Source organism: Borostomias antarcticus, assembly GCF_949987555.1.
Source record: "Borostomias antarcticus genome assembly, chromosome: 3".
NCBI lineage: Eukaryota > Metazoa > Chordata > Actinopteri > Stomiiformes > Stomiidae > Borostomias > Borostomias antarcticus.
Window position 1 is genome coordinate 36,154,376 of NC_140236.1, and position 13,832 is coordinate 36,168,207.

Consider the following 13,832-nt stretch of genomic DNA (forward strand, 5'->3'; position numbering starts at 1 on the left):
CCGGGCAGAGTGAGTCAGATGGGAACGAAAGCGATAGTTTATAACGTGAAAAAAGGAAGTGACACAGTTTCAGGATGAAGAGGACAGGGAAGTGATGTCACACAGGAACAATTTGTAGTTTTAACAGACTGATTCTAGAGGAACGAACTACAAAGTTAGAACAACAGTCAAGTAGGAAAACAAAACACTTTGGTGAGACTTGAATTTCAATCACAGGTAACAAACAAACATGTAAGCACGCACAAACTCCAACTCTCTCCCCACGCTGTCGTTGGGGCGGGCTAAACATGTACGTACAATTAAAGATACTGTATATGGATTAATCTTTCAACAAGTTAGCTGACTGTGTGCTCACTTGTCATTGGGGCCTTGGTCTGGCAGACTAGGGCCTTCTGGGGTCCAGACATACAGACAAGAACCAGACACGGTTGGAACCACATGCTAGTTTATGAACACCCGTAGCATTGTGAGTCTTTCCTTAAGAATTGAAAAGTAGAGCCAAAAAAACCTCTTTTCTCTTTTAGAATTAACATCATTCTGTAACTACTTTCAGTAACCCAGTAATACTTTAACTTACACTTTAGATTCAGACAAAAGCAGAAGTAATTATAAGTAATAAGTAAATCTTCCATTTTTGGGAGAATCCAGACACTATCGCCACCCATTGCACACGTGTCTGTGACTAATAAATCATGTTTGTTAAAGGAAGTTCTTCAGCAGCCATCTTGGAAACCCTACAGAGAAATATAGACATATAACACATAGACACTGTAACATCAGATATATCAGCTCTAGTATGTCTGTATGAGCGGGCGAAGTGTTTATTGTCTTCCTGATATTGTGACACGCAAAACGTGTCACTTCCGCTTCCACCACATGATTTCCCGTCAGTGTACTAACCAGTATACCGAAATACTAAAATAATAAATTCACAGGGTCTCATGCAGTCTCATGTCACAAAAATGATTTTTGGGGTCTTTCTAAGGCCAATTCATAAACTAATAGCAAATAAAGCTGAATATTGAACTATAAAAAGTGATCTAATGGAGCTTTTAAGACTCATCAAAACCTTGTAAAGCTGATCTCCCATGCCAGCTCTTACAGAACTGATTAACTCTCCCTTCACATTCCTGCAGCTCTCAACATGACTAATAGTGATTTTCACCTGTTAAAATAATTTAAAACTTGTTCTGGAATAACTGCTTTACAATATTACGACTTTCTTGACTTGAAAAATTATGTTTTAAATAGACAAGCATCATATTTTAGCAGGCTGGACATCACTTACAGTAAGGAGACTAACCACCTTCTACATCTTCCTGTACAAACTGATCTTGGGTCAGCTTCCACCATACCTCAGCACCTTACCCACCCAACAGAGTCACGGACATTACAGCCTACGCTCACTGAGCTACATACTATAGAACATTCCACACAGAAAAACTGAACTCGCAACCCGACCTGAAGCTGTCTCAGTTAGTACCCATCAGCTCCTTTAAAACCCAGATCTCTGAGCTGCTCTCGTCTCCATGTACGTGTTTCTAGGTGGTTCACTATATTTGAAGGTGTCTAGGTTTTCTCTGCTCTCTTTATATATATTTTCACTTACTGTATTTTTAAGCCATGTCCTCTCACGTTCTACTAGTGATGTATTTGCATAATGTATTTGCATAATGTTGTTTTATCTGTATGAAACTATGCTGCTTTTCTTGGCCAGGACTCACCTGTAAAAGAGATGTAAATCTCAGTGTGACTGTTAAATAAAGGTTAAATAAAATAAAAAATATGTGTACAGAGTTAGCATAGGCTGCTGTAGCTTAGCATAGCCTGCTGTAGGTAGATTCCTAGCTCTAATTAGATCTGGTGTAGCTTAGCATAGAATAAAAATATGTGTAGAGAGTTAGCATAGGATGGTGTAGCTTAGCATAGCCTGGTGTAGCTTAGCATAGCCTGCTGTAGGTCGATTCCCAGCTCTAATTAGATCTGTACAGCTCATTAGTCTAATCATTAGATTACACGCTTCACTTCAGCTGAAACAACAAATCAAAGTTCACTCAACCCTAATGGGCTTCCTGCCACATGTAGGCGCTCTCCCTGTCTCCTCTTTATCGCTCTTCCTATGTCTCTTGTACACACACACACGCACACACACACACACACACACACACACGCACACACACACGCACACACATGCACACGCACACACACACACACACGCACACACGCACGCATGCACACACATCAGCTGTCATCAGCTGATATGAGAGCTTAAGGTGTATTTGATTTAGGAGGCGGGGAGGCTGCAGGTAGGAAGGGAGGAGGTAGGAAGGGGGGAGGTAGGAAGGGAGGAGGCATATGGAGGAGGGAGGAGAGGAAATGAAATGATGGCACAGGAATAAGATAATAAAGATGATTGTTGGAGCGTGGTTCTATGATGAAGCCATGGCTTCCGTCACATGTAGGCGCTACGCTACATGTATGTGTTGCTTAAGTGTGTGTGCGTGCGTACACGTGTGTGTATGCGTGTGCGTGTACTGTATGTTTATGCGTGTGTGTGTGTGTGTGTGTGTGTGTGTAAGAAAGGGGCCTTTTTCCAGAAGCCTGTCGGCTGGTTTGCCCCCCCCCTGCCCATTCTACCGTAGAGGGAGTAAAGAACTCAGTTGTCAGGAACAAAAACAAACCATGGGGGCAATTTTCACTAAATGTTTTAACCCCACCACAGGTTCAACCCCTGCTAGTCCCTGTACCCCCCCCCCCCCCCGCCCCCCCCCACCACAGACTCACCCCTGCTAGTCCCTGTACCCCCCCCCCCCCCCCCGGCAGCACACACCCTGTCCTGTCTCTCCTGACCGCTGCACACTCTGCAGAGACAGGAGGACCCGGCCGACTCGCGCAGTCTAAATATTTAAAGCTCGGAGGGAAACACTTTTAATGCGCCTACAGAAAGCCAGTGACCCCCGGTCCCGACGGCAGCCGCGAGACACGGCCCATGTGGTCCGGAGCCCCGGTCCCCTGGGGGCTTCCCCACCCCCACCCCCCCCCCGAGAGGCCCCCCCTCCGCCGGGGGACCAGGGACCCGTCCGTGGCCCACGGTCCTAACACCTCAGCGTGGGGCGGAGGCGCCAGGCTGCATGCATGGGGAGTGAAATCATTATGGAGAAGGGAGTGGGAGGGGCGGGTGGGGGGGGGGGACACGGAGGAGAAGGGAGTGGGAGGGGGGGGGGACACGGAGGGGGAGGGAGTGGGAGGGGGGGGGGCACGGAGGGGGGAGGGAGTGGGAGGGGGAGGGGGGGACACGGAGGGGAAAGGAAAGACTCCTGATTGTCATTAATCCCACTACTAAAACAAAGCCTGAGAGAGAGAGGGCCTCGGGGTGGAATTTCCTGGTCTCTCTTTTAGATTTACTCGTCAGCCGGGGTCTGCTCCGTCCAAGGCAACGGTTCAGCTGTTTCAGATGCATTGTGGGTAGTGTTTCTGTGCCCTGGGCCTGTTGACTGGGCGGCTGTAGTGTGATTTATGGCGAGCGCTGGTCCTGTAAAAGTGCAAACGTACACCCAGGGCTGGGAGTTGGGATGCTGCTGGATTTATTGAGGCGTCGTTACATTAGTCATTCTGAACTTGTGGACAACAGTCGAGCGAGTGAGTCAGAAAGAGACTACCCCTGAGTGCCCCCCCCCCCCCCCCACACACACACACACACACACACACACACACACACACACACACAGTATCATTTCCAATTAAAGGGAGGTATTTCACTTGTGTTTTTGATATCCAGTGTGTTTGTTTCCATTTGGTCGTCCAGCCCTCCTGCTGTCTCTCTTTCCCATCTCTCCCTTCTCATCTCTCCTCCTCCCTGTCATCGTCTGTGACTCGGGGGGGGGGGGGGGGAGCAGCAGCCTGTGTTTGTTTGGGGCCCGGCGTGTGGTCTGTGTGCAGCGTACGTCAGTGTCCTCACCTCCTCCCTCCTCTCCTCCGTGTCCTCCTCACCTCCTCCCTCCTCTCCTCCTCCCTCCTCACCTCCTCCCTCCTCACCTCCTCTCCTCCATGTCCTCCTCAGGTGTCCACCAGCCCTTCAGTCTGCTCCTCCCCCTCATGTCCTCTTTCTCTCTCCTACTTCCTTTCTTGTCCTTTTCTCTCTCTCTCTGTCTCTCTCTCTCTGTCTCTCTCTCTCTGTCTGTCTCTCTCTCTGTCTCTCTCTCTGTCTCTCTCTCTCTGTCTCTCTCTCTCTGTCTGTCTCTCTCTCTGTCTCTCTCTCTGTCTCTCTCTCTCTCTCTGTCTGTCTCTCTCTGTCTCTCTCTCTCACACGCTCGCTCTCTCTGTCTGTCTCTCTCTCTGTCTCTCTCTCTCTCTCTCTCTCCCCTAACTCTCCGTCTTCCCTATCCCCTCTCCGTGTCCAGGGGTGTGTGTGTGGAGGGGCCGGGGTTGGGGGTGAGGTGTGTGGTGCGGTGCAGAGAGGGAGGGCTGCACACACACAGGAGGGGGGGGGGGAGGGCCATGAGTAACGAGGCGCCGACGCGGCCGGACCACCGAGCCTGGGTGGCAAACCCACTGGCGGCGCCGCAACGCCACACCTCCCACTGAGACGAAGAAGAGTGGGATGGAGGAGGAGGAGGAGGAGGAGAGGGACAGACGGACGGAGCGGAGTCTGGATGGCGAGGCGCCCGGACAGCAGGGGAGGGAGCAGCAGGGGGGCGCCGAGGAGGAGGAGGAGGAGGAGGAGGAGGAGGAGGAGGAGGAGGAGGAGGAGGAGAGGGACAGACGGACAGAGCGGAGTCTGGATGGCGAGGTGCCCGGACAGCAGGGGAGGGGGCAGCAGGGGGGCGCCGAGGAGGAGGAGGAGGAGGAGGAGGAGGAGGAGGAGGAGGAGGAGGAGGAGGAGGAGGAGGAGGAGGAGGACGGTCCGGCTTCCTCCAGGCCTTCTCTGCCTGTCAGGCAGCGCTGGGAGGCGGGGTCAGCAGGGGGGGGCTGTTAGAGCAGGGCCCCTCGTTACAGGGCCCCTCGTTACAGGGCCCCTCGTTACAGGGCCCCTCGTTAAGGGCCTGTAAAGGGTTTGTTTTGGGCCTGGCCTCTGAACCGGCCACGCTCACACACAGCTTCTCATTGGCTCGTTTACTGTCATGTGATACCCAGCGTGGTCGACAGATAAACAAGACTGGGAGACACAGGGAGAGGCGGGGTGCGTGCGTGTGTAGTGTTTGTTTGTTTGTGCGTGTGTGTGTGTGGAGACGAAGTGTGTGCGTACGTGTGTGTGTGTGTGTGTTTGGAGACGAGGTGTGTGTGTGTGTGTGTGTGTGTGTGTGTGTGTTGGGGGGGGCAGCGGCTGTGGCGTTTGGTGGGGGGGTTCGGGAGCAGGTGTGTGTAGGTTTGTGGTTTGTGTACCTGCACGGGCGTGTTGATGTTTACCGGCGGGCGTGCGGACTCTACAGTGTGTACACACACGACTCATTAAGGAAACCAACGAGGAAAGTTTCAAAGTGAGATTAACGTCCCACAGACGTCCCTGCGGTCGTCTGGTAGCTAGGAGGGAGACGACCGCACCTTCGCGCCTCCGCACACCCCTTCACACACACACCACACACACACACACACACACACCACGAACACACACACCACGAACACACACACCACGAACACACACCTTCACACACACACCACGAACACACACACACACACACACACCACGAACACACACACACACCCCTTCACACACACACCACCAACACACACACACACACACACACACACACACACACACCCCTTCACACACACCACGAACACACACACACACACACACATACACACACACACACACACCACGAACACACACACACACACACACACACACCACGAACACACACACACACACACACACACACACACACACACACACACATACACACCACGAACACACACACACACCCCTTCACACACACACCACGGACACACACACACACACACCCCTTCTCACACACACCCCTTCACACACACACCACACACACACACACACACACACACCCCTTCACACACACCCCTTCACACACACACACACACACACACACACCCCTTCACACACACACCACGAACACACACACCACGAACACACACCTTCACACACACACACCACGAACACACACACACACACACCCCTTCACACACACCCCTTCACACACACACACACACACACACACACACACACACACCCCTTCACACACACACCACGAACACACACACCACGAACACACACACCACGAACACACACCTTCACACACACACCACAAACACACACACACACACACACACCACGAACACACACACACACCCCTTCACACACACACCACCAACACACACACACACACACACACACACACACACACCCCTTCACACACACCACGAACACACACACACACACACACACATACACACACACACACACACACACACCACGAACACACACACACACACACACACACACACACCACGAACACACACACACACACACACACACACACACACATACACACCACGAACACACACACACCCCTTCACACACACACCACGGACACACACACACACACACCCCTTCTCACACACACCCCTTCACACACACACACACACACACACACACACACACACACACACACACACACACACCCCTTCACACACACACCACGAACACACACACACACACACACACACACACACACACACACACACACACACACACGCTGCCAGTCTGTGGTGAGGGCCCGCCTCTGTGAGGCCTCTGTTCTGACTTGTTTATGTGCAGCGTGACAGAGAGCGGAGGGAAAATAAATAGCGCACGTGGAGCGCACGGTTTGACCCCACCCACGCATAGAGGGACAAGGGTTCCCGGCCATGGAAAGGGCCTCATGGCTGAAATGAATGAAATGTCTGCTTGGTGCAGATTGAGGGGCCGGTCGGCCTGTCAACACCCAGCTGGGTACCTGACTCTGCCTGAGGGGGGGAGAGGAGAGGAGGAGAGGAGAGGAGGGGAGGGGAGAGGAGAGGAGAGGAGAGGAGAGGAGAGGAGAGGAGAGGAGAGAGGAGAGGAGGGAGGGGAGGGGAGAGGAGAGGAGAGGAGAGGAGAGGAGAGAGGAGAGGAGAGGAGAGGAGAGGAGAGGAGAGGAGAGGAGAGGAGAGGAGAGGAGGACCGGGGGGAAGGGGGGGGGGGCAGGAGGAGAGGAAATGGGGGGGGGGGGGGGTGCAGGAGAGTGTTTGGAGAGGATGGGATGGGGGGAGGTGGAGAGTGTGTGGAGAAGATGGGATGGGGGGGGGGGGGGGGGTGGAGAGCTCAGAGCTGTAATCGGCCCGTCTGATCTGGCCGGCGCTCGCTAGGCTCTCCTCACTTTCCTCTCTCTCCTCTCTCTCCTCTCTCTCCTCTCTCTCTTCTCTCTCCTCACTCGCCGGCCAATTCCAGCGCAGCCTTTGAACTCCGCGGCCAAGAAAGTGTGTTTTTCTCTGAGGAATGATCAATAAAATCACGATAATAGAACAGAGGTCCTGAAAAAAGTGATCGAGGACCTTGAAGATTGTCAGCGTGTTGTTAATAATACTGGGGGGGGTGGGGGTGGGGGGGGGGGGGGGTGATGTCAACCAGCATTAGAGCTTATTGCTGGGCTGAGTGACACATGGGATTATCTGCTGTTGGGAGAAATAAAAAAAAGCTTTCATCAGTTTGGGTCCGGGGGTCTGTTTGATGTCGGAGTGGAGGAATCACACGTGGGCTGCAGGGGTGGGGGGGGTTAGAGTGCCCTCTATACGGGGTCATTACACCAGAACAAGTACACCTGAAAGATCCAGGGCCTCTGTTTCGTACCGCCGCCTGTCATGGAAGCTCCTCCCACTCCCACGGCCTCTTCCTGTTTCGTCCTAGGTCACTTCCTGGGGAACCACAGTGTGCTGGACATCCTGAGACAGGAGGGCTACGAGGTGGTGCACACGCCGTCCCATCACCAGGAGCCAATCACAGAGTGAGTATCCTGCCTTCCCGCAGTGCATCTTGGGTACATACAGCACATGGGTGGCTAAACCGGCTTATCCATCCACACTCGGGTTGCTATGAACAGAAATTGTACACCATGTACACAAAGGCTACCCCATAACTTAACAATGTCTCATACATCATAATCTCTGAGAACAACACACACTCACCCCAGCAGACGAGCCAAACGTGGCACATATGGTTCTTGTAATGCGCTGCCACAACTAAACCTCAGCTATGTAGGAATCCTTTGATACCCCGACCCCCCTCCCCGCCCTCCGCCAGCTGGCAGAGGTGGGCCAGCCTCTCCAGGCATCCCCTGGCATGGCCCCCCCCGCCCGGAGGCCGACACCCACCTGTCTCCCGGAGAGGGTTGCTCCATCACCTCACGCACCCCCTACAAATCCCTCCTTGAACTCACGCATCCCTGCGCCCCCGTTGCCTGGGTTCTCACCCCGCAGACAGCAGGGCCGGGGGGGTGGAGCTAGAGGGCCGGGGGGGTGGAGCCAGCAGGTCCGGGGGGGTGGGGCCAGCAGGGCCGGGGGGGGGTGGAGCCAGAGGACTGGGGGGGGTGGAGCCAGAGGGCCGGAGGGGTGGAGCCAGAGGGCGGTGGGGGTGGGGTTTGGAGCCAGAGAGCCAGGGCAGGTCGGGACCATTAAAACAACAGCGCTAATGGTTCCAACACCCCACTCTGACAAGGGCGAGAACAGGGGGGGGGGGGGCGTAGGGGGGCGGTAGGGGGGGCACAGCCGGGGAAATGGCATCAGCCAAGCTCCAGTTAAACACCCCCCGTCCAAGCGACGCTTTACGAACTTCACTTCCCCGTCTGCAAATGACATCTGTAACTGTTCCTCCTCCTCCAGGGGCCAGCTGTGGGGCCCCGGCGCGGTTCCCATTTTAGAGCTTGACAAGTGGACTGACTGATTGCGGTCGGGGGGAGGGGCCTCAAAACCCACAGCGCCCGCTCTGAGCGCTGATAGGAGGCGACACAAGTGAGCGAAACAGCACGGACTGGCAACATGACGACGGGCGTTTATGACGGCCGTAAACCCTCGAACCCGGCCCCTCGTACGGCGCCGATCGGCTCGGCTCTGATCGTGAGACTTTGTGCTTCTTAACGCGTCAAAGTGTGAGAAACGGGAGGCGTCGCAGTAGGGGGGGGGGGGGGGGGGGGCGATGTTTTGAGCTCGGACCGGCGGTTATGAGAGAGAATGAAAGCGTGTCATATCAAAGCCAACCCGCGGGGCTGACGTGATAATCGACTCAACGCGGAGCCAGAGCTGAACACTGGGGCCAAATGTGTGTGTGGTCTGGGGGAGCTGTTTAAATGGAACACCTCTGGGGTGAATTCACTGATGGGGGGGCACAGAGTTTCCTATGAGGATCGAGCTATGCCCCCCCCCCTCAAACAGGAAGTGACATGGATAACATGAGATGTGACCTCCGATTGAAAGGGGGTGGTGGAGGGAGGGAGGGAGGAGGGGAGGAGGTTGAGAGAGGGGGAGTGGAGGAGAGAGAGTATATGAGCGGAAGTGTAGAGCGGCGGTTTCAGGGTGGTCTGGGCAGATGTCACTTAGACGACATGCCATCGGGGTTATGGCTTTCTCTCTTGTGGCTTGTGGCTGATTTTAGCACTCCGTAAAGACTTTACAAGACCAGGGGTCGTCGTGTCCCTGTTTGAAGTTTAAAGACCTCTGAATCGTGAGTAGGCTATAGGTGCACGATAGCGGTTACAAAACAACGCAGGCTGGTTCTCTACCATGACACAAGGATAGCCAGCGTAAAACACACCCTCGGCAAAACCCTACGACACTTCTGCTAGGCGGCTCCATGCATGTTAGTAAACCTCTAAGTCTGATGTTCCTGTTCCAGGAGTGTGCCTGAGGGGGAGGACGCCACGGCGAACCCCAGCGATGAGAGCCCTGAGGCGGGCACGGCCACGCAACCCGGGTGGGTGACCCGGTCGGTGGAGGCGGAGGAGCGCCTGGGGGAGGAGGAGGAGGAGGAGGAGCTTCCCCACATGCTTCTACCCGACAGCCTGAGTCAGTTAGAGGAGTTCGGGCGCCACAAGCGGCCTCGGAAGACCCAGCGCGGCCACGGCCGGCCCCGCCTCTTCAGCGACCTGTGGGTTCGCATCGGAGACGGGTGAGAGATGCTACCCTTTATCCCCGCGCTGGCGGACGCCGGCCTTGTCCGACCGTTTGTCGTTACGCTCTGTTTAAAGCACCTCTCATCTCCAGTTTAACCTGACTGCGTGTGTTCGCTCCCCGCCCAGCTCCACCCCCCAGCCCCACGTGAGGGTAGTCGACGGCTACGCGACCGCGAAGCCCCCCCTCACCCACCAGGAGCAGCGCCGGAGGACGGAGCTCTACCCCCCAGCGCAGGCCCCCAGCCCCGCCTACGACCCGCCCGGCCACGCCTTCGCCACGCCCGGCCCCAGCTCAGGGCAGCCCAGCGCCGGACCCGGACACACTCTCCCCTGCCTGCTGACCTGGCTCGTCTCACACATGCTGTTCACCTCCTGACCACAAGGAGGAGCCACCTCACATACACACTGTGCAGCAGAGCTGCAGGTCTGGAACGCACACACGGCGGGAGGCGGAGCTGATGACGGAGGACTAGTCTAGACACGCCCACCACCTCTGAGAGGAAGTCCGGCGACGGGCGTCTGTCGAGGCGGCAGCTCCAGTTTGTGAAGATGTACCGTACAGCCTCCGAAACACAATGAAAGATGTGGATGAGTCTTCAAAAAGCTCATGAAAACAATACGATAGGAAGGTGAGCGTAGTACTAAGGTCTGAGTTTGTGTCTACCGCCTCAGAGAAAATGTTGATGAAAATGAAATTAATATTGATATTAATTATTGAGAATAGGCTTACTAATGACTATAACAGCTATAACTCTGTGATAAACTATGTAATAAAATGTCACTGATATTTTATAGGCGGAGAAGCACACAGATGTTGATTTTGTAAATTGTGCATTTTGTTCATAAAGAAATATTGTATATTTATTATTTCTCAAAGAGTATATTTTCTTGCTTTTGTTGATTACTGAAAAATAAACTTTTTGAAATTGACATGAGCGAATTGCATATTCCTTCATATACATATGTGTGCTTTGATTCTACATCAGACTAATTCTACATACAACACAGTAACCGATGACCCAAACGTGATTTCTGTCTGCCCCCTACTGGCTCCCGCTGGGAACTTTTTTGTTCAACAAAAGTGTTTGAAACAGTTTTCATAATGGTTACTTTAGCATTCAGTTATACTGACTTTGGTTAGTTTGACTACTGTATCATACATAGTTGTAAACAGACCACAGCTACTGTGAATCTCTATTGCACTCACTAAATCAAATAACAGGAGTCCTGTCTTCGCACAACCATAAAGTGTTCATCTGAGATTACAAGTCGTAACACCTTCATGTGATGTAAGAGTTTCAGTGATATCATGACGTCTATAATACACCACATGCAATAGAAGTATCCTATTATAAACAAGGGCTTCTTCAAAGTGGTGTTCACGAGACACTAGTAAGATAGCATTCAGAAAACATTCCCTCCTTTTTATTGACAATCACTGAACAACCACAGCGATCATCTATCCTGCTATCTCAGGAGAGGGTTACTATAGTGCATGAGGTAAACTCAGGTGATTGAAACTGTTGTAATGATTATTATTCGATCTCAACCACAGTGCAGTAGCTGCTCCTCCACTCACCACCAGATGGCGCTAGTCACTACATAAAACGCTGAAGCACACCAGGTTTCAGAGAAAACTATTAGCCTATATGAAAACAATTATGTGACAAATATGATGATTAAATAGATTAAATCACTAAGTAGGCTATTGTCCAGATGGGCATTATGGAGTCAAGGGCTTTGGATGGGGCTCAATAACATTAGATGTTTGGTTCTAATGTAGCCTACAGTAGCCTACTAACATTTAAGGCACAGTTTATCTATCAATTTTCTGCATTTATTTTTATTTTATTTTTTAAGGAGGCTACTGTCTTTCTATTTTGTCATGACGGGTGATCGCCCATGTGAATTTACACATTATCGTTAGACTTGATGAAGTGAATACACAACAGTTGTCCTATGTGTTTTCAATAGGATTGTAAGTCTATTCAGAAGGCTTATTACACACCTCCGGTAACGTGTGAGCCTTCTTTGTGTTCCAAGGCCGCATGTCTGCATCCGTTTACAGAGTGATGTACAATTAGTGGGTTCAAAGTTGGGACTAACTTGTTTACGTGCACTCTTTTTCTTTATTGTATTCAGTGCCCTTGTATGCATCTGATTGGACAATGTTGTTCTTAATGTTCCCACTGTAAAGCACTCTGTGCACTCGTGCTACGAAGGGTGCTATATAAATAAAATGTTACTTACTTACTTACCAACTACAAAACAGTATTTAACTACATTAATAGAATTCTGTTTACAATTGCAGATATTTTTTTTTATTTTTTATTTTTTTTAACACATAATTACCTACAATTAATGATTTTATTATTTCATAAAAACCTAATCAGACTTAGGCTACATTGTGGAGCAATGTAATTATATAGAATAATATTGTGTAGGCCTAATAGATCATAATAATATCATAGACCATAGCCTACACTCAGACACATTATATATTTCTGAATATCTATATCAGCAATTTGATATAGTCTACTATCCTACAGAAAGTATACAAGAGATAAACACACCTAGAAGATGTTCTGTTTACAAACGAAAACCCCTTCAGCTAACTGAGACTTTCATGGCTGGCGACTCCCATCAATATTAATTGAAGGATAATGATAACTATCTGAACTTTGTTGCCATTTCATCTTTGCTCCGGTCCTGCGTCCCCTGAACAGAATTTCCTCTTACATGATAAAGGGGAAGAAGTTTTTAGAAAATAAACAGCTATTTCGCCCCTTAAGCCAAGACAGGACAATGTTTGCTTTTGCTAAAATACCATTTTGGCTGGGCTTTGGGGTGTTGTTTGACGGAGCGGGGGTCTTGACAGGGTTCACGGAGGACTGACCCTCGCACTGCCCGCCACAGAGCACCAGCTGCATAGAAATAAAAGATTACAGCGGAAAATCAATTTCTGTGCAAACTCATTAAAAATGCTTCTTCTTCTTAAATGATTCCTGCTCTTTCTCCCCCCCCTCCCCACCTCCTCCCCCCTGTATCTCCCAGTAGTCCCCTCCCTCCCTCTCTCCCTCCTTCTCTCCCTCTCTCTCCCTCCCTCCCTCTCTCCCTCCCTCTCTCTCTCTCCTCCCTCCCTCCCCCTCTCTTTCTCTCTCCTCCCTCCCTCCCTCTCTCTCTCTCCTCCCTCCCTCTCTCTCCTCCCTCCATCCTTCCTTCACCTGTGTTGCTCTCCCCTCCCTCCCTCCCTCCCTCTCTCTCTCCCTCCCTCTCTCCCTCTCTCCCTCCCTCCCTCTCTCCCTCCTCTCTCCATCCTTCCTCCCCCCGTGTTTCTCTCCCCCGGAGGTAATTACTTGCACAAGTCGTTTTTTGCCCTTTGATTTGCACCGTTTCACAAATGAAGGTTAAGTTTGTTTAACCGCGGTGGATTTGCCAGTCATGTTAAAGCATATAATGTGGCAGGTCCTTGCCTCCCCCCCCCCCCCAGCCCCCGGCGTGGCCCCCCAGCGCTGCTGCCCCTGGGGGGGGACTCCAAGGTTAAGGCTAGCCGCCGCGGCGGTGGGCTGCAGTGGATCAACCCGCTCACCGGTTGACTTGACTGGAGGGGGGATGAGGAAGTAGTTAAAAATCACCGCTGGTAAAAAGGATTAGAAAATACAACGGCGGTGTTTGCCT

At 52.0% G+C, this 13,832-nt stretch overlaps 1 protein-coding gene across 1 annotated transcript in view; it reads left to right on the forward strand.

Moving 5' to 3' along the window:
- The window catches only part of trabd2b (TraB domain containing 2B), a gene marked incomplete at its 5' end in the record, with an annotated part of 22,584 nt that extends 11,572 nt beyond the window's left edge, over positions 1 to 11,012 (forward strand). The window contains 3 exons of the mRNA XM_084436180.1: positions 7,898 to 7,994; positions 9,878 to 10,150; positions 10,281 to 11,012. Of these exons, the coding sequence (XP_084292306.1) occupies positions 7,898 to 7,994; positions 9,878 to 10,150; positions 10,281 to 10,530 (620 nt within the window). The 3' untranslated portion in view covers positions 10,531 to 11,012. The remainder of the gene's footprint in view (positions 1 to 7,897; positions 7,995 to 9,877; positions 10,151 to 10,280) is intronic.
- Between the last annotated feature and the right edge of the window lie 2,820 nt (positions 11,013 to 13,832).